The sequence below is a fragment of the Monodelphis domestica genome, chromosome 8, assembly GCF_027887165.1.
Source record: "Monodelphis domestica isolate mMonDom1 chromosome 8, mMonDom1.pri, whole genome shotgun sequence".
Lineage (NCBI taxonomy): Eukaryota > Metazoa > Chordata > Mammalia > Didelphimorphia > Didelphidae > Monodelphis > Monodelphis domestica.
In genome coordinates this window covers 235,389,604-235,413,824 of record NC_077234.1, presented here as the reverse complement: position 1 = coordinate 235,413,824, position 24,221 = coordinate 235,389,604, and the positions used below count along the sequence as shown (strand labels likewise).

Below are 24,221 nucleotides of genomic sequence, written 5' to 3'. Positions count from 1 at the left end.
ATATTGACCATTTCTGTGGAGGAACTAGTGATTAAGGCCATGCTGGTAAAAAATCTTATGAAGAGGGAAAAGGGGTATAGATAATAAAATCCAAGGTAAAAAGTGATATGGTCAAAGAAGAGATGTAAAATGCTCTAGGAAAATAAGATTAGGGAGAGATCATAGGTCACTTTCAACTAGTTACAGGACAGAGGAGTGAAGGAAATCAATGATGATTTAATAAAGGAGGTATTACCAACCTGGAGAGTGATACGAAAAGGATTCCAACTGGCAGAAACAATAGGGCAAAATCAGAGATCAACATAATTTGAATGGAACAGCATACTTATGTCTAAGTAAGGGGGTTTCAATTTTTCCTCCTGGCAATAAGAAACCATCTAACCTTTTGTGTGTCATAGATCCCCTGTGGCAGTCTGGGGAAATCCTTGGATCTCTTTTCAGAGTGTTTTTAAATGCAAAAATAAAACATGAGGGATTACAAGGAAAGTCAATGATATTGAAAAAAATTATCAAAATTATTTTTTAAAAGGAGTTCCTAGAAACCAAATTACTTTAAGTTTTGAAGAAGGAAGTGACATGGTTATACTCATGAATTAGAAAAACTACTTTGATAGCTATGTGAAGAAAGGAGAATTAAGAAGGCATACATTAATAATAGTCCAAGTGGGAGGTGATAGGAGCTGAACTAAGATGGTGGCAAATGAAGATGAGAACATGCTAAAAAGACTAGAGTGGTGGAATAGACAATTTAATATTTCACTAAATGTTTTCTTTAGATTTCAAAGATGTTTCCCTCATTTTATTTACATTCTAATAATTGAATTTTAAACCCCTTTAGAAATCTGTTCTTTTAACAAAGTGAAAAACAAATGCAGATGAAATATAGAACGTTAAGTCAGAATCATACTTGAATTTAATCATTCAACTTTCAAAAAATCTTTTGACAGTAAAGAGTGCAAGTTTTTCTTGATGATATTTATTCATAAATGTAGTTATTCCTCTAAAACATATTAAAATAGAAAACATGTTCTTCTGATCAATTATACAAAGAAAATACCAATATAGTAATAAAAATACTGAAAATATATGAAAGCACCAGAACATTAGAATAATTACACTGGCAACAATTCTAAGAATATATTTCTTGCAATTGTACAATAAAGTGCTATTAAATCCAGTCAAAATTAGTGGCAAATTTTTGAAAAGTTATTGTGTTATGAAATTGAGGCTAGGTTCATCAGTTACCACAATTCTAGGCTACTTGCTAATCAACTCCATGATAAATGCTTTTTAGCTTCCAAAATGAGAACTTGATTAAACATTTAAGTGTTGGACCTCAATAATCTGTTCATGAACAATTGATGACAATTTTGAATATAAAAGCACTTAGAAAACAAGTCATATAGAACCCCAAAACAATGCCAGCACACATAAGACACTTGAGATCAGATGAAATCAAACACGCATAAATCTGTAAGATTAAGTATGAAAGGTGAGTGTATTGAAGCTTTTGATTTTTATAGAACATTTTCATTAATTCTGCTTTACTTACAATTAATCAGCACATCAACATTAACACTTTTACACTACTGAAACCAATAATGAAAGACTGATCAAACTTCAAGCAAGAACAGTCAACATTACTGCCTCTTGAACATTAAAGGGACACTGTTAGGACAAATCATTTTCAAATATGAGCAATTTCTTAATCTCGCAAGAACAAAATACACACACAGGGACTTGAATATTTAAAATCAATAATGCAGCATACACAAAAAAATCCACTGTGCACAAACACTGATACAAATCAAAAGTACTTAGTAGGGTGGAGAGCAGTCATTTTCACTTCTGGAGTTCATAAACTGAAATAGAAAAACTAAATTAAGAAAAAGAAAATACCACAGCAGTGTCCTTTTAAGGTTTAATGCCTACGTCCATTTGAGGAATATCTAGTCTACCAATATTCATAGATCAATTTCTATAGAGCCAAGCCCTGAAGACAGATAGTCATACCTTATAGCAGAGAAAAAAAAATTACCCCATAATCAAACCCCAAGATATATGTGACAAGTAGATTTGTTTTCATATGAATTTGTGACCGTGAGGTGAAACACTTCCCATTTAAGTAAATTTCAAATCAAACCTCTTAATTTAATTATCTGATCATTAACGTACCAATGCAGAACACCAAAGAAGTAAAATAAATGTGAACCCAAAATCTCATGGTCCTGTGTCCAGGCTCTCTCTCCTCTTTTAAACAGAGTTGAATGTTATATTATGGTGCCTTTAGAAATACCCCATATTTCCTGAGTTCTCTTTAATATTTACTGATTTCAGACAGGAATGTATATGAATTAATGATATTGTTACATTTCTCAAACTATTAAAGCTTTCGAAAAACCTTTCTGAAAGAATGACTTCCACAGGGTTAATCAAGTGCCTCTTCTATTTTGGGGATATGGGAAGTTTTGGTGGTAGTGTAATTTCAGGACTACAAATGGATAGTCAGACCTTTGTAAGAGACAAAAAAGATGGCTGATTATGGGTTGAACAGATTTCCCCCCATAAACAGGTTTTGTCTATATGTATCATAGCAATTCCTTTAAAAAAGTGAACAAGAGTTGCTTAAAAAAAATAGTTTCTGGGAAAATATGACATTATGAAAAATTTTAAAGGAAAAGTCACAAAAACAAAGTTGTTAGTTTTAAACTGATTATACCTAATCAGAGTATTAGTTACAAAGCCCTCAACTGATAGAAAGCAGGTAGTCAAGGAATACTGATAGGAAACAAAGGCTGAAGGTGGTTTGGCATTAAATAGTTTTACATTCTGAAAGAACATTGACTATAACCTGCTAATAGTTCTCAAAATTACAAAATCATGATTACATAAATTACTCTGTATAAGCATGTTTTCTTACTCAATATACACTTCCCTTATATACACAGTATAGAAAAGCTAACGTGTTTGGCTCAACTACAGTATTTCAGTTCCATAAAAAAAGGTAGATTATATCTTTTGGCTGCCACAACGCATCCACTTGCATTTTCAGTTCAGCTTATAAGAACATGGATAAAACTGAAAATAAGTCATATTTTAAAGTACTCCAACCAAAAGAAAAAAATAATTTATATTCAGAATAACATCCCATGGTTTTATTTTCATTTATAAGATAACTAGTGAGCTATAATCAACTTCTGTGTTCTTAAAGCAGATCCTCATTCTAATATTCTTCTCCTTCCAAGACAGTTTGGCTCCTCTTTGTCACTGACTTCTTAAATAGAGTGCTGTACTTTGGTCTCCAGAGAACATCTATGCACATCCCTTTTTTTTCTAATTGGATAAATTTTAGGTCTGATTCCTCTTCAAACAAATAAGTGGAGCCAGCTATGTTCCTTACAGAGTAGGACTTCCTTGACTATAGAGCAAATAGAAGCAAGAAGTGGCAAAAGCAAGTAAGAGCACAGTTAAATAAAACAGCAGCTGTTGAAACCAGAGACAACGATCAACTTCATCTTGAAGTTTCCTATTGATGTCTAGTAAACGGGTGAGCTGAAGAGGAAAAAAAAGAGATGAAAGACTGCATCCATAAAATAATATATTTATCATGTGAATGCTGAACAGGAACACTTGAAATCTAAACACAGGTACAATATAATTAAATATACATAAGCAATATAATTGCAAATATAAACCATTACTAATGTAATGTAATTAGAGAAGAGTTAACTAAAAGCTATAAATCTAGCACCAACATATATCTGTTAGGTGAGTTTGTGCCTGGTTACTTCTACCTCAAAAAGGTCTAATTTTGGATAGAGAAGGAAAAAAAAGAAAACACTAACCTCCACAGGTAGAGAAACTTTTCAACTACCAGGAGTCGTTTCAAAAGGGATTCTATCTTAAGTTAATTGAACATTAAGACGGGAATGAAATCATCTAGTTCCACCCTTCACATTTTAAAGGGTGAAGAAACTGAGGCACAGAGGAGGTGAAACAATCTCCAAGGTCACAAAATCAGGGACAAAGTCAGGCTTTCAAACCAGCTTTTTAATTCCTGGTGGTGAAGTCTTTTCTATTACGATATGCTACTACTCTTGTGATACTATTTCTGTGACCGTCTATCAACCACCAAACCACTAGCAACACAGCACCATCATAAATCAATGCAGAAATAAAATCATTATAAATTAATTTTGTGTACTAAATGGTACTTTCTCCTATTAGATATTAGAGATCCCTAAGGGCAATGGCTTTGTCGACTTTCTTCAAAACTCCCCAAAGCAGTGAATTGTGGTTGTCTTTTCATAAATAAAAGATTGGGGCTTAAAAGATTTACAACTCCCAAAGGTAAAAATTCCATCCATTGTCTCTGCCTTCCCCAAATGTAGGAAATTCAAATGAATTTATAATGTTGATGAAAGTGAACAGTTTAAATTTCATCTTAGCATTTAATTGAGAAAGAAATAAAACTTACTTGTAAATGTAAATCCTCACTGCTTTTGGATGGAATGTTAAAAGAATTTTCTTTTAATGTAAGAGAAGATGGTTTACTGCTATCAACGTGGCATCTTAACCTGTGAAAATTTTCTTTCAGCTTAGTATGCAGCATTCAGTAGAAACAATTCAACACTAAAAAAATTTGAAATATTCCTTCCTTGTATAGTCAGGTCACATTATCCATTCCCAAATCCTCCTTCTTGATAGAAGTAATTAAAATTTATTAATGGGCAATTTCTACCTTTCTGTTCTGATTGACATTTTTAAAAAATTATAAAAACCCTTACTTTCTGTCTTAGAATCAATACTACGTATTGGGTCTAAGGCAGAAGAGTGGTAAGGGCTAGACAATGGAGGTTAAGTGACTTGCCCAGGATCACACAACTGGGAAAGTGTCTGAGACCAAATTTGAACCCAGCACCTGGGTTCTGAGTCTCTGGGCCTGGCTCTCAATCCACCAAGCCACCCAGCTGTGCCCTGCCTGATTGGCATTTTCGTGAACCTATTGTAATATACTGAAAATACTGATATGATACATAAGAAGGTAAAAATTTGAGTTAAAAAGTCTAGGGAACCATATATATAGGCTTTCTTCTTTTAGAAAAATCATGTTTTGTAAAAATAAAAATTAAGACCATGAAGGCCTTAATGTATTTTCAGATGTATGGAAACAGTCTTGCTTTGTTATTTTATTGAAAAATGTTATGCTTCTTCAGTTCCTAATAATAAATAAAATTAATTTTTATCTTTGCTTTAGTAATTATTTTAACAGCTAAAACCACTGAACAGATTTCAAATGTTTTAACTTAAGGGAAAATAAGTTATATATCATATATATTTTTAAAGGATAGTCTGAGGTTGAAACCAGAGATAAATTTGACCTGTATTTACTTCCATTATGAGGTTCCCAGGTAAGTAAGAAAATTCAATTCATTTTCTGGGTGCTTTCAAAACTGAAAAATTATGACTTAAATCAGAAACATTAACTCTTTTTCTTTTACATTAAAGTTACTGTGACAATACAGTATGTCAACACAGGCATATATTTACTTTTTTACCCAACTGCACATAAAAGCTTGAATGCAAGCTTACCTATGCTCCATTATCTTGTTTCTTGGTATATCCTTCCAGAATTGTGTCAGTTCTGTTGCCCCTGTACCAACAGGCAGTTCCATTTCTGCAGCCATTATTAGAAAACGATCTTGAGGAGAAACTGTGAAATCTTCAGTCCCAAATAATGCAGCAAAGCAATGGGGGAGAAAAGGCCAAAAAAAAAGATAGTAAAGGAAGGAGAAAAGAAAAACCAGGAGGCAAACAAAGAAAAAGGAAGAAATGTCACTTGTCTGGATTAAGACACTTTTGTAACCTTTCAAATTATTATAGTAGCAGAACACCCTGACTTTGCCTTCTGTTCGCAAGGCACAATTTTAGAACAATTATAAAAGGGAAAAAAGAAATGCCTATTAATAAGGGGAAAAGTTAATAAAAAGGCATTTGATAGTGACCTGATTTAACTTACCCCCATGAAGAGACACCACTATATCTAATGAGGAACCAGGTTCACAGCAACTATTACTTGGTTTAACTCTATATTTGTCAGGAGCTGTTGTTCTCACCTGAAAAAGTAAGTGCATTTAGGTAGATAAAAAATTCTAGCTTTGCTTAATAATAAAAGTAAATTTAATTCAATATGATAAGCATTTTTTGAATGCGTACTATGTGCAGTGCACTGAGCTAGACATTAGGATTAAAATAAGATGAACTATTTTCCTGTCTTCAAACTCCTTACATTTTACAAGATAAAACAATATATACAAAATATACATTTAGAAAATACAATATAATTTCAAGGGAAGGGAGAAAAAATAGCAACAACTGTAGTGATAAGGATAGACTGTGTGTAGGAAATTATATTTGGCTAGAGGCAAGGAGGGAGAACATTGTAAGCAGAGTTAGAACACTGCCAGGGCATAAGAGCAGAGTATAAAATATCAGTGTGGAATAACTAATGTGAGATGCTTTAAAAATAGCTTGAATGTCAAATGCCTAAAAACAAAATAATGTTTAAGCTAATGCTGCTCTACTCTTCTGGAGGGATTAGGGTGGAATAGACCTGTGATTTCCTCGGTACAGTAAGAAAGCTCTTACTACCAATGAAGGTGGCACTGCTCTGAAACTTGGGATCTTAAGAGAACTGTCAATGTCAATGACTTGTCTACCATGTCAGAGAGGGGACCTAAGCCTAGCATTACCTGACTCCAAGGTAGCTAAACCAGACTACCTCTAATATTACTTAAAAAGCAGAAAATGTAGAAAGCAATTTTGATGAATTGGTATATAAAATCTTTATTTTAAAGGATAAAATATGTCAAATCCATAGTTTGGAATTGGCCTAGTCTTTCCTATAATCTTTGCTGGAAAACAGTGAATACTTGTATTATAAAAATACATCATACAGGAAAAGAATAATTTTATAAAAATCCAGGCCTATACACATTAAAAAAAAAACTGGGTATGTTTATTCAGTAATAAACTTTAAATAATAGTATACCTAAGGTAAGTAAGGCAATTTTCATATTATTAAAGTTTAAAGCATTAGTGCACGATAGCAACAAGTTAAATAAGCATGTATAAGAATACATACATATATCAATATATTATAGGTATCACATTGAACTAAATGTTAAATCAAAATCTTGAAAATATAAATACTAAAGGATTGAACTTTTCATTCTGTAACTGTATCTTTCCTTACTAATCTGATAAATTAAATTACTTACACCAGAAGGGAAGTGATTTACTAGTATTCTAAGATTACGTCAAATTACTGAGGTTTGATGCTGGGTGTTATTTTATCATTCAACATTAGGAATTCTGGAGAAAAAGATTACTAGAGTAAATCAAAGTCCAGTTAGGATAAAAGTTATAATTCTGTATGTTTAACAGGTAGAAATGTAAATTAGCATGACAGAAGACAACAAATTTTAGAAGAGTTATACTGTCTTAAATTTGTGGATAAAATCTTACATCTTTTATCATCCTTTTGAATGTTTTATTACAAAAATGATTCCTAATGCCTTTCTCCAAAATTTGCACGGACAACCTTATACAGATTTTAAGTAATTTACCTTAAATGCAACTGTGTTTTTTGTTACATTTGTGAGCATTATTAAGCATTTTTTCTCTCCAATTTCTTTGGATCCAAAATAAAGTTCTTCAGCAGGGCTATAATGTGAACAAAACAAGACTGCTATTTAGTTTAAAGAATCCCTTTTATTACACTTACGATTAATCTCCCAAAACAAAGAAACCCCCAAATGAAGTTAAATTTATTTCATTAGTATCTGTATTCAGATATAGAAATCTGCTGATACAAACTTGTCAAAAAAGACAAAGATTAATTGTGATTCTACTATTTATAAGCACCATATATGTAATTTATGTAATCTTAGGAATTAGCCTGGGCCAAAATACAAAATAAGAAAATTACTGGCTCACATTTATATAGTCCTAGAAATTGTCTCCCCATAACTCACTGAGACAAGTAGTACAAGTATAATAGTCTTCATTTTGCAAGTTTAAAAAAAAAATGAGACTCAGAAAAGTAATGTGACCTCTCTGTAGTTGCAATGATAAGGGCCAGAACTCAAGCCCAGGGGTTATTTTTCACTTTCTTTTTCAGACATCATTTTCTATTGCCTAAGAAGAAAGAAATGACCCAGGAAGGGTAGTTTGTCAGTCACTTAAACAGACAAATAAAGAAGTGACAATTTCAATTGGAAGATAATGAAAAGCAATTTTACAAAAACTAATAGTAAATTACAATGATCTGGAAGATCAATATAGGAATAAGATTTGATCAGAATGAAATGTAAAGTTGAGATGGGTATAAATTTTTTATAATTTAGACAGAAACTCAGCATTATGAAAAAAATAAAAATGAAATTTTGGGTATAATTTGCAAAGAACTCATTACAGAATGCTTATTGTTTTCAAGTGGTATGCTCTCCTCCTTTTAATGACAACATTAAATTATAATAACTCAATAATAACTTATGAATTATAGCTTATTTGATCAAATTGTATTGGGCCTCTCTGTTTCTTTCAAAGGGAAAAAAATCTTAAAAACACTTTCCACCCATAATCTCAACTTAAGTTTTTGAAGATTTTCAGGTACCATGTATTTCTGGGTGTCAGAGAAGTTCTTAAAAAATACTGAGAATTTTGTTTCTTTTAAAAGAATCCTCTTAGTAACTTTTGATTTGGAACTAGTATATCTTCAAATTGAGAGGTTGCATGGATAGAGTATTGGCCTTGGAGCTGAGAAGACCTGTTTTCAAGCCGTAAGTCTGACATATATTGTGTGACCCTATGCAGGTTAAGCTCTTGGTACACACTAAGGCACCAAGATTTTAAGTTGAAAAGAAGGTGATGACCCATATTGGTGGAGGGAGTTTTCTCATCTAGGAGAGTTCTCTGTATCAGCGAAACTAAGGGTCAGTTTCTATCTTCATATTCCTATATTTTCAAATAGCGCTAAGTAAGCTAGAACTATCCTGTATCTCAGAGCTCTATTAAAATCATTTTTAAAGAGAGAGTGTATATGTGCAAGGGAAGGAAGGGGGAAGGGAGAAGGGAGGGTAACAAGGGTAACCAAATCTTGAAATCTTTACCTGATGTGCAATAGGGTTCCTTTGAACATGCTTAATGATTTCTTTAAAGTTTTTATCTTTGAATCCACTTTATCAGACTCTTCTGTTTTGGAAATTTGCTCTAATGAGTTAATCTGAGGACAAAAATCCAATAATTATTGAGAAATGAAAATAAAACGATTACAATTAAACAGTTCATTCTATTGAAAATACTGGCAGAGGATGGCATGTTTATCTAATTAAACATTTCTAATTGCCTTTTGCATTGCCATCACTACCAAAATATTTACTGTTTCTGTGAGCTAGGCAGTAGGGATAGAGGAACTGTAAAACATAGCCTCAAAAACATATGATCTTCAGGAAATCTCTAAATCATATAATAGTCTCTGAAGTTTGATTTAAATTAGAACACTGTTCTACTGCCTCTTTAGCTCACCTAGAATAATGAGTTTAGGGAAAATAAACTATACTGTAACCTCTTTATCCTCCCCAACATCTGTGGTTTTGCTCTCCATGGTTTCAGTTACTCCTGGTCAACAATGAATTTCAGGGGAAGGAAGCAGGTAGGAATAAGCTGCCTCTAGAAGAGGGAGGGAACTGGCACATGGTTCAAAGAAAGACATTAGTACCCAAGAATTTACAGCTAGAAGACAGACACATGGGCCAATGGCAGTGTTCCCCCATGACAGCAGCCTATCTGTTGTTATAGTTTCTCTCCTTGCATTGGTTCTGTTTCACTTGAAGGATTTTTTTTTTTCTAAGTGTAGTTTAGATTTTTTTGTTTTTGTTTTTTTGTTTTTGTGGGAAGATGAGAGGCTCTGGAGCACCAAGGTGAGGTGCAGGAGTGGGGAAGAGAGAGCATAGTACTATATAGAAAAGTTAACATAAATGTTAAAAATTAAAGTAAAAAATTTCTGTGTTGGGGTCAGTACTATCTATGGTAAGTCTGGGAATGTATCTCTGCAGATTCAGGGGCCCTACTACACATTTAACATAGTAATTGCTAAAAGGCTTCAAAAAATAGCCAAGGAGTAAAAAAATGGTGCAAATTGTGAATGTGCAAGCTTAATGTGCAATGTCATTTAAGATACACAAATGTTTCCATCTATATCTTTTCCCAATTTTTATACTCAATTTCATCTTTAACTTACCTTTCTGGGAATAGTAACTTGTTCTTCATTGGAATTTGTTTCCCCAGTTTCTTTATTATCTGTTTCTAGATCTTCTTTACTTTCAGTTTCATCCTCACTGGTAATAGGTCCATTTTCACACAGAGGGGTTTGAAAATCGTCATCTACTAGTGGTGGATAACTATACTTGAAAGGATCCTGAAATGTAAAGAATAAAAGAGAACTAGATCTGGAGTCAGAAGATCAAACCCTGACTCTTACTCACTTACTGTGTTACTATGCACAAAAATCAACTCACAAAACCTCAATTTCCTTATCTGTAAAATGAGGCATTGGACTAAATGATCTCTAATGATGTTTTCATCACTAAACTTATGAATCAGTTGGCTTAAAAATTTACATTTATTTTGTTCAGGCCATATATATCTTTTCATTTTGTGTATTTACTTAAAGAAATTGTTGCTTTATGACTGAGTACCTATAATCTTCTGTATAATAATTTTATTTTCCATTGTTGAATTTTTAGTGTTCCCCCTCCCCCAACTAAAGAAAAATACAAGACTTATCTATAAATAATTTATACTTGTCAACCACCATACTTACAGTTCCACCCATGTGTGGGGGCAAGTATTCTATGCTGATGTACTCCTGTACTTCATTTTTACCAGTAAACTTCAACATGTTCACTGCTTCTGGACCAAGCCAGCCTTTCACAATTTTAAAAGCAGCTAGAGAATATACAATAATTTTCATTAAAATGTTTCTCATTTAATTTACTGAACACATCACAAAAGGCTGGTCTAAGAACTTAAGTCAAACTTTTTTCTTAAAAGAAACATTTATAAAAATTTTCTAAGACAGCTACACCATTCTTATACTTTATGGTTTTTAAATACCTATCATTCAGAAAGTCAAGTTGCCATAATCATAACTGTGTGCTATTTTCTCTAAGGCTTTGGACCCTGCCAGAAAATCATGGTCTCCAGTTGCTATAGTCTCAAAAGATGAGATTCACTAATCACAAGCTGGGATGGAATGGATAACAGTTTAATATACATTAAGTAAACTGCAATTTTTCGCTGGCAAGGCCTTCCCATGTGGAAAAGAGCCTATATAGGTAAACTTCTTATCAAAGTCCACATCATGTATATTAAGATCCTATCTCAGGTTCATTGGATTAACATCACAATCAGGCAACAAACATTTAAGTGCCTACCTCCCATGAAGCACTGTGAATAATACGGTAAGGCAAGACTTGGGACCCTAACTTATACTTCGGCTCTAGACTACCTCTCATCTAAGAACTCTCAGCCTGCCTCCCAGAAATTCTAACCACAGTTATAGAACTCATCTAGCTGGGAGGGCAAAGAACCAGTTACAAAAAATTGGGAGGGGTGAAAATAACACAAAGCACACACCGATTTGTTTTTTTTTTTATAATTCTCCTCTATAAACCTCAATTTTCCTTCAGGGTAGATTCCCATAGGAACAGGGAACAAGTACAAGCTTTGGGGTCTCCAATCTACAAGCTAGTCCTGAAACTTGGGGTTCATCAGATCCCACTAGGCCACAAGTTTGGGATTCCTAAATTCCATGTTGACAATTTTAACTAGTCAAGCCAGTCTGAAACATATCCACTGAGAAATAATGAAATATATTGCTATTACTGGGCATGTGAATGTGCCACAAATCTTCTGAGATCAACTAGAAAAAGGTGAGAAAGAACTTTGTATACCTTATTAGCACACATGTTAATAAAGTTTACAAAGCATTACATAGCATATCATATACATTAAAAATTTACAAAGCTTTTTTTCTTTAAATACAATTTTATATTTTAATGTATCTTAAATATATATAAAATATATTCAAGACATGTATGTGTATATATACACATATATATCCTTTAACCCACTGTAGTTTAACTTGTCTGTCTATATATATTTTAAGATATATCTTAAAAATATTTAACAACCATATCTTAAATAAACTGAAATAATACATCTTTTCTTTCACTGCCTTTAATTATTCTGGTTCAACCTACCTTACTTTAAAAATGTCAGATCTTAAAACATGCATACATGTGAACTAAACTTATTTAGCATTCATTAGCTATATATTTGTCAACCCATCCTAGTTCTAGTTTAAACTATCTTAAAATATTTTAAAGATGATGTACTTTAAAATAGGCTTTTAAACTACATAATGTAGTAGATATATATATGAATATTATAATTTATACATCTTAACACATCATATATATCAGAACTTATACACACATACATACATGTATGTTAAATCATGTTGGGTTGAATAAAGCAAGTAAAAAGATTTAATTCAGAATATGACTATCAGGCATTCCATGCTGGTGTGCTTTTATTTCTTTGAGAGATCCTACAACTTGGTATAAATCCTACAAAGGTCAAAGGGTATGAAAATTCTTTTCACTTTCTTTTTAAGATTTCCAAAACGGTTAGACCAATTCACATACTTACCAACAGTCTATTAGTGTACCTGCCTTTCCTTAGTCCCTCCAATACAGATTCTTCCTATTTTTTTGGTCACCTTTGCCTCTTTGATGGGTGTGATATGAAACCTTTTTCCAGGCTTATTTCATACATACATTCTTCTTCATGAACTCTCTATCCCAGTAAACTGAACTAATTGGCCTCAATATTCCATTCTCTGGCCTCTGTTTATATAAGATGATCCTCATGTTGGAATGCAAACCCTTTTAATTTCCCCTTTCAAAAACATGTCTTCCTTCAAGGGTCAACTAAATATAGTAATCACCTTAATCCTTTCCTATAGTCTTTTTTTTTTTAATCCTCATCTTCTGTTTTTGAATCAATACTGTGTACTGGTTTCAAGGTGGAAGAGTGGTAAGGGTCAGGCAATTAGTGGTGACCTGCCCAGGATTACACAGCTAAGAAGTATCTGAAGCCAGATTTGGACCCAAGTTCTTGCATCTCTAGGCCTGGGCTCTCCATCCTTTGAGTTCCTATATGTTTCGAAAGCAATGGAGTAAAGTGAAGAGAGGATTTACTCTTCATGAAAACATAATATCCCCATGCTTGTGATCTCATTTTCTCTTCCACTAAACTTTGACCAGGTTTTATTCTCCCAATAGGATGTAAGCTTCTTGAGTTTGGAAGTAAGCTTGTTTGATGGCAGGAAGGCTTTTGTTTTTGTCTTTGTATTCCTAGAACCTAGCATAGTGATATGCATATAGACAATTAATGCTTATTGAATTGAATCAGTCGCCCATCTATTCCATAATATTTTTGACCAAAGTCTGAGGAGAATATTTTGGCACAAATTTGAAATACAGAATTTAGGAAATACCACAGCAACAAAAATTATAATTTGGAATTTTGATTATATTTTTGTAACTTGGTTTAAATGTGTTTTTATGATTTTTTTTTCTGCAGAATATAACATTTTTATTTATGAAAGGGTTTTTTAATTTTATTTGTGCCTATGCTTAATATTATGTCCACTAACTTAACTAAAACAGAATGGCATTTTTTTTATTTTCACATACAAAAATAATTCATCCTAACATTTTTCATGGTCTGATAAAAAGCAATAGATTTGGAGTCAAAGGACGCAGATATATCCCAGAGCTACTACTTACCACTTGTTGCGTTAGTTTAAGCAAGTCATTTAAGTCTTAAGGCCTCACTTAATGAGGAAAATAAAGTAGTTGGACTAGATAATAGCTAAGTCTTCATCTCTTCAAAACCTACTAAAATAAGTTTGAAAACACTATGTGATACTATCAGGAATCTTTTGGGCACACATACTGTCAAATTTTTGTTAAGTATCCTGGCCCTACCTAACTTTGGAGGTGAGCAGGAGTCATTACCATCTGAGGCCTAATGGCCTTCACAACTGAGCCAGTTTTTCTGACATTATCCAAAGGTCTCTGGTCAGAACTTCCTGCTTAGACTCTGAAATTTACAGACAGATGCTTCCAGGCCTACCTCTGAAGTGTAGGGATTTTAGGACAGGCTTTCAATGTTCTGAGGCTTTAGATGCCAAGAAAGTTCATTAAAATTTCATAAAACTTTTCCAAAAAGTTCATAAAACATTATGTAAATAGATAAGGACAAAACATGAATGGACTATGTGAAGGTAAAGGGGTTTGGTTTTTTATTTGTGTTTTTTTTTTTGCTATATGAAAATACCCAAGTAATAAAACTCACCATTCATTATCCATGGCATATCAAAGACCACAATTTTTGCTGAAAGATAAAAGAATAAATGAATTAAATAAGGCATAACATTCTATAATAAAACTGATTATCCATTTATATCAATCCTAAAAATAATTAGTCGAGAAGCTAAAACTAAAACTAGAAAGCTGGATGGCCTATTTGTAGTTGAAATATCCAGTGGTAGAATATATGCACCAATATTACTGGGGGATCCACTGATCATGGTGATATAACTCTAGTACTGTCTCCTGTATTCATGTTTTTTCTACTATTGCTGCTGTTTTCTTCTAACATGGTGAAATTTAAGAAAGTACTATGTTAGCAAATTAATGCCTCACAACTAAAATTCAGTAAATGGGTAGAGGAGGGGGGCGGGGAGAAGTAGAAAAGGAAGGGGGGAAGGATACATGGGGCAAGGAAGAGAAAGGGAAGGGAGAAGAAAAACATGCATGTTTATCAAGGGGGTGGCAGTGAAAATTGGTCTACCAAATTTTGTGGACCATTGAGATTTTTGAAAAATGATTTCCAAACCTGGGTTATACTTTATTTTATTTTTTATAAACCCCTACCTTTCATCTTAGAATCAATGCTATGTATTGGTTCTAAGGCAGAAGAATAGTAGAGCTAGACAATGGGGTTAAGTGGCCCAGGGTCACACAGCTAGGAAGTGTCTAAGGCAATATTTGAACCTAGGACTTCAATCTCTAAGGCTGGCTCTCAAATCCACTGAGCTACCTAGTTGCACTCTCTTGGTTATATTTAAATATATATATATATATATATATATATATATATATATATATATATATATATTTATCAGTATTAGTAGCATTACTATTAAACTCTGATCGTTGTTTATTTAAAAATCATTATGTTCAAGTAAACATTAACCTTATGAACTCTTGGAAGCCTATAATTCCAAATACAAAAAATGATTTTCATATTGAGATGACAATACCAAGAAGACATTTATAAATGTGAGAGACACAGAAAGCACAAAAGGAATGTATGGCAAATTCTACTCTTAAAATCCGTATTAATGAAAATGGACAGTCATTGTCCTAAACACGCAGAGTTCCTAATATTACAAGTAAAGAGCTAGTAATCTACAGACAGATCATTTTAGTCAAATACAAGATAAATTGAAATTTTTAATTTAATTTAATTCTTAAGAAAGACTTTACAAATATATTTTAAGATCAATTGTTAAGAATGGAATCCTAAGTGCAAAAATTTAATACAATTATTCTTAAAATTACATGGTAATTAAATGGTAGGTACAAAAAAGTTACTTTAAAATGAATCTAAATTGTCAAAGAAAATCTAGTACATAGAAAAACTTTTAAAGAAGACTATTTTAAACTCTGAAGAGATTGACATACATACTCACCCTAATTACATATTAATGTTTCAATTTAATTCAAGTCACTGGCATTCAAATTCACTCTTTTTTTAATCCCCTATCTCCATCTTAGAATCAATACTGTGTATAGGTTCCAAGGCTTAAAAGAGTGGTAAGAGCTAGGCAATGGGGATTAAGTGACTTGCCCAGGGTCACATAGCTAGCAAGTGTCTGAGGCCAGATTTTTTAACTCAGGACTTCCCATCTCTAGACCTGGCTCTCAATCCACTAAGCCCCCATTCAAATTCACATTTGCAAAGGTTCTTGGCTCTTGAATGTGCTTTTAGTTATTTCAAATAGCAGGCAAGTATTCAGTAGGTTTCCAAAGTCCTTTGGAAAGCTTAAAACAATGAACTATTTCTATTTTAAAATATCAAGAAAACAAGATGCCAAACTATAAATCAACACAAGCTCACAACGACCACTGATGCTGACCATACCTTAATTAAGTATATAAAATGAAATGAGGGAAAATCTATTCAAAACCCTGAGTCTCTATGATGGACACTAGTTAAAACTGGCCTTTTGCTTAGAATGAAGAGATAAGTAGCATTCTTTCTAGAAACAAAGCTGCAAGGAGAGTTCAATGCCAGATTATATTAGTCAGTGTAAATTTTAAAAATGAGTCAGAAAGAGAGAAATATCATCATAGGGAGCTTTTTTTCTCATCTAGTATTTAAGGCCAGAGCCATACTCCAAGGGAAGTTGGGAGTAAATTGTACCACAGCATCTGAGCTATAGTATCCAGAAGAACAGTTATACAAGGATTGCCTAGTTGGAGAGACAAGTTTTTCATTTCTTGATCCTTCCCTTTCCTATCCATCCTTTTTAAAAAGGGTTCCTTTTAAAATTTAACTTAAAAATGTTGGCAATTTAACTAAAAAATGTTGGCAATCACTTGTTGAAATAACATATATTTTTAAAAAACACAAGAATACCCAAGTAGCTAAAGATTCTATTTCTTTCAGGGAATTAATAGAAGTTAAAGTTAAAAACAAAACAAAACATGAATTTCTGATGTTAGATCCTATGACCAAGTTTTTTTTTTTTTTGAGATATTTTGAGGCTAGTGGTTAATTGAGACTTTGTGAAATGTTTCTCTTCTTCAATGTAAAAACAAAGAACTAGCACAGTAATATTTTAAACAGACAAATTTAAGACAGTTAACTAGGAAATATATGTACACACAGATATATTTTGTGAAGCATGTATGTGGTATGTATATATATACATATATAAAACAATATGGATTTACTTTTATAAAGGATACATTTTATTAAGAATTATTTTGTTTTGAAATGTATGAATACGCTGACAGGCTTGAGGAACAAACACTTTTTATCACAAAAATAAAAAGTCTACAGGCCAAACTCTCCATAAGTGCCAAACATCTTCTATAGCTAGAGTGTATAAAGTCTATAAAAAGAAACCAGTTACTTACTGAGGTATTTAGGATAATAAACCTTAAAGCAGTTGATGATGTACCGAACAATTTCCATGTCCTAAAATAAAGATTATACATTTAATAACTGAGTATTTCTATACTATAGAATTTAAATGTAATCTATCATAAGGAAAAAGGGTGTGCTGACCACAAATGAGAAATTTCTGAGCTATCATTAGATACTTCAGAAACTGAGACAGTGTTGGCACTCAAATCCCACCTGACATTAGTTGTGGGTCTACGAATCCCTAACGTTAGAGTCTATTTCCTCATTTATAAAACATTAGCAATACCTACCATAGAGAGCCATTATGATACAATATGTAAAATGTGCTACCAACTTTAAAGTTCTCTATAAATTAGTTATGATGTATATGAAGTCAGATTTATTGCTGTGTCATGCTTAAGGATATGAATAGGTTGTGCCACCCTTAATAAGTCATTTGACCTCTCTCAATTGTGAAATAAAATGTTGGAATACTAAAGCCCTAAAAGTTTATGATGTCATGTTGTCCTTCTGTCCTAAATTGCAGTGCTGAGAACTCTGAGTGGGACAGAACTATGAATATGAAAAAAAATCACATCCTAACCTACCAGTAAATGAATCCTGAATTAATAATGCCATTTTTATTATGTAAAGGTAACGTGTTTTCACTATTATTTTTGTAAAGAACGATTTTCCTATGTTTGCTTTTAACTGGAATATATGACAAAGAATTTTGATGAAAAATAAATTCCAATTAATCATAATAGGATACATCTTTATAGAAAAGGATTATCTTGATTTGATTTATAACTATCTCTGCCTCGCTATAACAATAGTAAAAATGTAAAATTTCAGAATTAAATGTTAGTTATCCTGCCTTTGTCCTAAGATTGAAAACATGGGAATCAATTAATACATCAAAAACTTTTCAAGTTTCTATTTCTCTATGAAAATACATGAAAGTTCTAGGTAAACTTTACACATTGAAAAGAAAATCCCAACCTAACCTTTTGAGATTTAAATTCCATTAAATGTAAAAGACATACGATGAAATAAAGGTGTGTCAATATGACATTTTCTTGAGTTCTGACCTGATATGATTGATATATCCACATCTCTGGCATTAATTGTGATGAAATGTTATGTTTATCTAGAGACTATTAAAATAATCAGTTCTAATTCTGGAACTTAGCATCTTGTAATCATATAAAAGGTATTGAAATGTCACATAATACTTAAAAACTCTTAAGATTTTAAAGATAGAATATTTTATAAATTGAAAGATCATAATAGTATTTATTGGTATTGGGGGAAAATTCCAGAGACTACAATTTCCCTACATTAAATGACCTGAATTGAGAGACTTAAAAACAGGACTGATTTTTTAACTCCATTTATTCAATCTATGTCCTATAAAAAGGGGGGAAAAGTATATCAGTAAATTTCCTATTTTCCTGCATATATATATATATATATATATATATATATATATATATATATATATATATAGCCCTCAAATGCTATAAAGTTGATTAAAAGGTCTCATATTATTAATAACTTTATTAAGATAGTATTAATAAGTTAAAATAAATGAAAACAATTAAAAATAATACTGCCAGCTCAAAAAACCTAATTCTCATTCCTCCCTTTTCAGTAATTAGGAATGAAACCATAAAATTTTTCTTGCACCTGGTTTCAAGATGAAAAATTTAAATCAACAAATAAGCAGATGCACCATGCCTTCAACTACCAGAAAAGTATAGATTTTAAGTAATAGTCATTTAACTTCTCCTGAATTGGCATATATAACAATGTTTATCTATAGTTATACCATTTAATTATGGTTAGAAATATATCTTTCTTATGCTCAACCTAGGATGACCAATGGCCAGGAAAATATAGTAAAAAGAAGACTACCTTAAAATTCCTATAAAATTAAAAACTAAAAAACAAAACCTAAACGGAATATGCCCCCAATCCCAAATGATTTTAGGACATATAAAGCAAGCTAAAAACTCTAAGGCAACATGAAACGAAATGTGTGACTTGTTGGCTTCATACATTAAATAAGCAAGCACTCAGCACCTAGAGAAAAGCTCATGAGCAGAACAAACCCAAAAGAATTTAGGCAGAACTCTTGTCAAGAAGTCAAGAAAAGTGTGTTCAGTTTGGCACCATTACAATTTGCCTCCAGAAAAGTAAATTTATATCACCACCAAAGGAAGATGTTATCCTTTGTTATCCTTTGAATACAAAAAAAAGTCTTCATATAATTTTTTTTTAATTCTCTTGTCTCTACCTACCATGTTGCTTGGTTAAAAATCATTATTATTAATATAGATATAAATTGAAGTCATAATTTTGAAGAAATCACAGTTAAGATAAAATGGCTCTGCACTATATCACAGCTATTAAAGCCAAAAACATCATTACATATAAAAATAATAATAATACACAACTGTATTAGTGATTGCTGGAAGAAAAATCCCTAAATCATATGAAACAGATCAATTATCAAAGAAAGTTAGAACTATAATATCAATAAAAATACTTACTATATTACTCAGTCCAGTTTCTGACATATCAAACACGACTGTTAAAGGTTTTCCATTCTCTCTTTTGGCATAATGTTCTAACCAGAAGGCTACAAGCCTCTTTTTGTCCAAAATGGTTTTATTGTCTTTTGTATGACACTTCACTCTGAACCAGACTTGAACCAGAAGAAAAAGTAGAAAAAACATTGTAGAAACAAAAAAATTTTCCAAATGCAAAAGGTCAAGATTAATGTCTTACACATTTTTCTTAACATAATGCTTTCTAGTTCATTTCTAGAGATGAAGAATATTATTTCCTTCTAATGATGAAAATATAGTACAAAACACTGTAAAACAATAGAAAAAATTGTAAAGTATTAAGTGGTAAACTCAATTGCTATGGGACATAAATGAATTGCTTCATTATATTTAAAAAAAAAACCTTCAGATAATTCTCTTTTAATGAACCTGGTTAAGTTTTTATAATATACATAGGTATATACTTATCATCTACTGGTAATCAGACTCTTAAGTAAAGCATGATTTGAGTTATGTTCTTTCAAATAAAAAACATTCTACTGAAATCAAGCTATAACTTCTTCTAACACTGTTTGTCACACAGATTAAAAAACGACAACACTAAATTACTGAATAACAAAATATGTATTTTCAGATTTTATTTTCCAGAAAAAATATTTTCATAGGGTATTAATTTGATAAAGTTAGAAATCGTAGGAAGAACAGTTAACATGTTAAGTGATGATACAAGTCACAACTAAATTAGCCCTAAATGCAAAAACCAGATAATATTTAATAAGGACAAATGTTAAAGTTGTCATCTAAATTCCAAATGTAAAATTTAGTTGTATAAGTTCAGGATAAGAGTAGCATGGTAGCACATAGTTCATATAAGAAAAAAAGATTTGGAGGTTAGTGGTTTGCAACTTCAGTAAATCAATCAACAGTGGGACTATAGCTGACAAACTAGTTGATGTGATTTTAGGTTCCACCAATACAAAAAAAAGAAATGTGATTTTCTACTGTACCATAACCTGCTCTGACCATATCTGGAATGCTGCATTTGGTTCTGGACATCTCATTTTAAAAGGAACATTAATAAGTTGGGGTAGTTTTCATAGTTAGGAGATCATGATAATATTGGTTAGGAATTGATGAAAAGTCTTCAGTGAAGAAATAAAGAATGAGTAGTTTAAAGAGTACATGATTTCTGGGTATAATTTTTGGGAAAGCCTATTTCAGTTCAATACACTGCTTGATAGAGAGGAAGTTTTCTATTTAAAGCTGGGAGGTAGAAAAAAAAGAATGGGGAATTTTCACAAAGAAAGTAGATAACTTCTTGTCAGTAGAAACGATACAGATTTGGAGCAGATGTTGAAGCAAACATTTGTCTAAGGACTCTTTCAACTGTAAGATTTTATCATTTTATGCACAAGTCTGAATGCTGGGGATGGGAAAAAAAGCGCAGTGGCACTTTCTATCCTAATAATATGTAATACTTAGTCTTACTTGTATTTATTTTTTAATAGAGAATTTTACTGACTATAGAAGATAAAAAGTTTCCATTGGAATATAAATCAATTTAAAAAGTTAAACAATGTTGGATTAAACCAATATTATTCTTTACAAAGTTGCCTTCATATAATATAAATGAGAAGTGCTATGAGTGGTTAATTGATAAATTTCTTCTAAAGGGTCATTAGATGTGGTAAATATCAGTGAAATCCTAAAGATAGCAGCAAAATGTAAAATTAGAAAGAAAAAAAATGGTGTAATTCAATTATCTAAGGTGCTATAGGTAATTATTCTTGGAATAATACATAGTAGGAGGTTTCATCTTACACTTCAAGGTTCAATTAGCAAAGTCAATCATCAAAGATGAAACCAAACCTAGATCTGACAAAATAGTATAGTGATCTCTTTCTCTATTCTGCTCCCCACCTCCAGTATAAAAGAGTGTTAGGTGAGGATGAGTACACAATGAGAAAATAACAAGGTAGTGACAAAACTGTAAAGAATAATGATTATTCCAAGCAAATTAGGAGAACCTGAGGGTGAGAGGTTGTGGAGCTTTTAAAAAGAAGTAGCGACATAAATACTCTATTAACTCTTGCAAATATTTTCACAATTATACATTACATTGCATGTACATACACATATAAAATCTATCTATACGTAAAATGTATAATACACCAAAATTTATGAAAATGGCTCTATATTGTATTAGAGGGTTGGTTTGGGTATAATGGAGGAAAAGTAGATGATAAATGGATAGAAGGTAGAAGGAGGGTGAGATGGATTCATCCCTTCAGTCTTCTTCAAATATGTCTCTCCACTAACCCTGCCTTTACTCCCCTCTAATAATTGATTAAAGGGTGAACCTTTCCCCTTGGGGAAAGAGAGAGAAATCGGCTCTCTTCCCCTTCAATATGACAAGGAAGTCAATTTAAGATAACTGACACTTTATTCTAGCAAATGGTGGTTGGGGTAAGATAAACAAGATGTCTGCAGGTTGGAGTGTAGAGGAAAGAGGGAAAGGAAAGTCCTTGTCTGTCTAAAAATCTCTTTCTCCCTCCCCCCAGGCTTGCCAGCCTGGTCTCTAAGAGGTTCCGGGTTTGGTGACCCTGGTCTATCACAGCAGAGTTAATGTCCAGACTCAGGGTGTCACAGGAGCTGTGTGAGATCTTCCCATGCTGTTTATTCTTCTCAGGTTCTGCCACAAGTGATTGATTTTTGTGGGGAAATGGTGGTTAGGTTCAATGAGGGATTTGAAAAACTCAGGAGAGAAATCTCTGATCAGCCTGTCACCCTTGGCTTTCTCAAGACAGAGATCAACTGTCTCCCCCTGGAATCTCCTCTTCCCTCAAGATTCCAAACCTCCTCCACCATCCCCTGCTGTGGATGCAAACCTCTGCATGTCTTCCAGGCTCTGCCCCTCAAAGTCTCTGGATCATTCCTCTAACACAATATCTACTATGATACACTGTTTCTTTCATCTCTTAAGACATCCATACTAGATTTGTGTGACCCTGGGTACAGTCATTTAACTTTTCAATGTCCCAAGGAATTCACTAAGACTATGTATATAAACTGCAAAGCAGGTGCCTAACTGTTTTGAGAGAGGGAATTTTCTCCTCGTAGCTTTCCTAAATCAATGAAATCATTTCTAGTCCAAAAGTCAAAACATAAAAAATTAGATTCAATTTTCCAGTTTTGACTAAAAAGGAGAAAAATGCTTTCTACTTAAACTTATTAATGTTATAAGATAAAATGTTTTCTTCCACTTCCTAGCCTACACTCATTCTACAAAACTAATTTACTGCTACCAAAAATTTCTCGTTCTCATAGGCAGAAAAAACTATTCTTGGTAATTAGATATGTTAATACCCATAACATTTGAGAATCAGTTTGCCAATAAACAACAAAAACCCCCCACAAAACCAAGAAAATATGAACAACTACCATCTCATGTTTTCTTTCTCAAGTTGATGAGGGATTCCTTGATTAAGTTTGACAAGGGAATATGTAAAACTTCACAAACCATATTTTATAGACTCAAAACTGACTTGAGAGGTGTATAAAATGTAAAATCCCACTGTACTAATTGCCAATTACAAAAAAAAAAATTTTTTTCCTAAGAACTCTACTTTAAATGTGTTCCTTTCCTACAAGAATTCTCCTATGTATATGTCAAAATAATAAATAAGATTCCTTGAAAGATGAAACAAAAATTTTTTGCTGACCTGCTGATTATTAATAGCAAGTGAGGCAAACAAACAAAAATCAGGTCAAGGTATACTTGTGTAAGATATTTGTGAAGGTCATGGAGGATGTCCAGAATAGGGTTCAAGTTGAAAAGGAATAGTGAGATCTTCTAGACACTATTTTTGTTCAGTATGACATTGAATGCATTAAAATCTAGAACACTGAAGAGTCTCTTAAAATAAAAATAATAATTACTCATAGTTCGGTTAAAGTATCCTTATAGAAAAAAAAAAACAAGTGGATAAGGAATGGCTTTTATCCAGACTATAAGAGCATTTCAAGGAACAATCTATAAATATAGTCCATCAGGAAATAGATTTTTGGGTTGATAATGGAGATGAATAATGAGCTCCTATAAATGAACAAGAGGTGAAAAGTGGCCTTCCTCTGGGGAATTCTATAATGCTTTAAATTTTAATGATCACTAAATAAAAGGCTCATTTTTTTTAACACGAATATTTTTCTGAGATGCTATTTCGTTTAAACTTATAGAATATCTGCCTATAAATAATTAAAGTTTAAGGTCAGAGAAACACATGGTGGACATGATTAACTTTTAACATTATCAAT

At 32.3% G+C, this 24,221-nt stretch overlaps 1 protein-coding gene across 3 annotated transcripts in view; it reads right to left on the bottom strand.

The window, feature by feature from the left end:
* Window positions 1-890: 890 nt before the first annotated feature.
* The window catches only part of MOSPD2 (motile sperm domain containing 2), a 46,070-nt gene continuing 22,739 nt past the window's right edge, over window positions 891-24,221 (bottom strand). For 2 of the 3 annotated variants that reach the window (XM_056808419.1, XM_056808420.1), the window contains exons 5-15: window positions 19,890-20,044; window positions 17,346-17,406; window positions 14,491-14,529; window positions 10,886-11,010; window positions 10,304-10,480; window positions 9,174-9,286; window positions 7,629-7,725; window positions 6,020-6,116; window positions 5,593-5,722; window positions 4,478-4,577; window positions 891-3,552 (exon numbers count right to left, since the gene is read on the bottom strand). In XM_056808419.1, the coding sequence (XP_056664397.1) occupies window positions 3,397-3,552; window positions 4,478-4,577; window positions 5,593-5,722; window positions 6,020-6,116; window positions 7,629-7,725; window positions 9,174-9,286; window positions 10,304-10,480; window positions 10,886-11,010; window positions 14,491-14,529; window positions 17,346-17,406; window positions 19,890-20,044 (1,250 nt within the window). In that variant the 3' untranslated portion in view covers window positions 891-3,396. The remainder of the gene's footprint in view (window positions 3,553-4,477; window positions 4,578-5,592; window positions 5,723-6,019; window positions 6,117-7,628; window positions 7,726-9,173; window positions 9,287-10,303; window positions 10,481-10,885; window positions 11,011-14,490; window positions 14,530-17,345; window positions 17,407-19,889; window positions 20,045-24,221) is intronic. The other variant, XM_007500903.3, reaches the window with a different exon arrangement.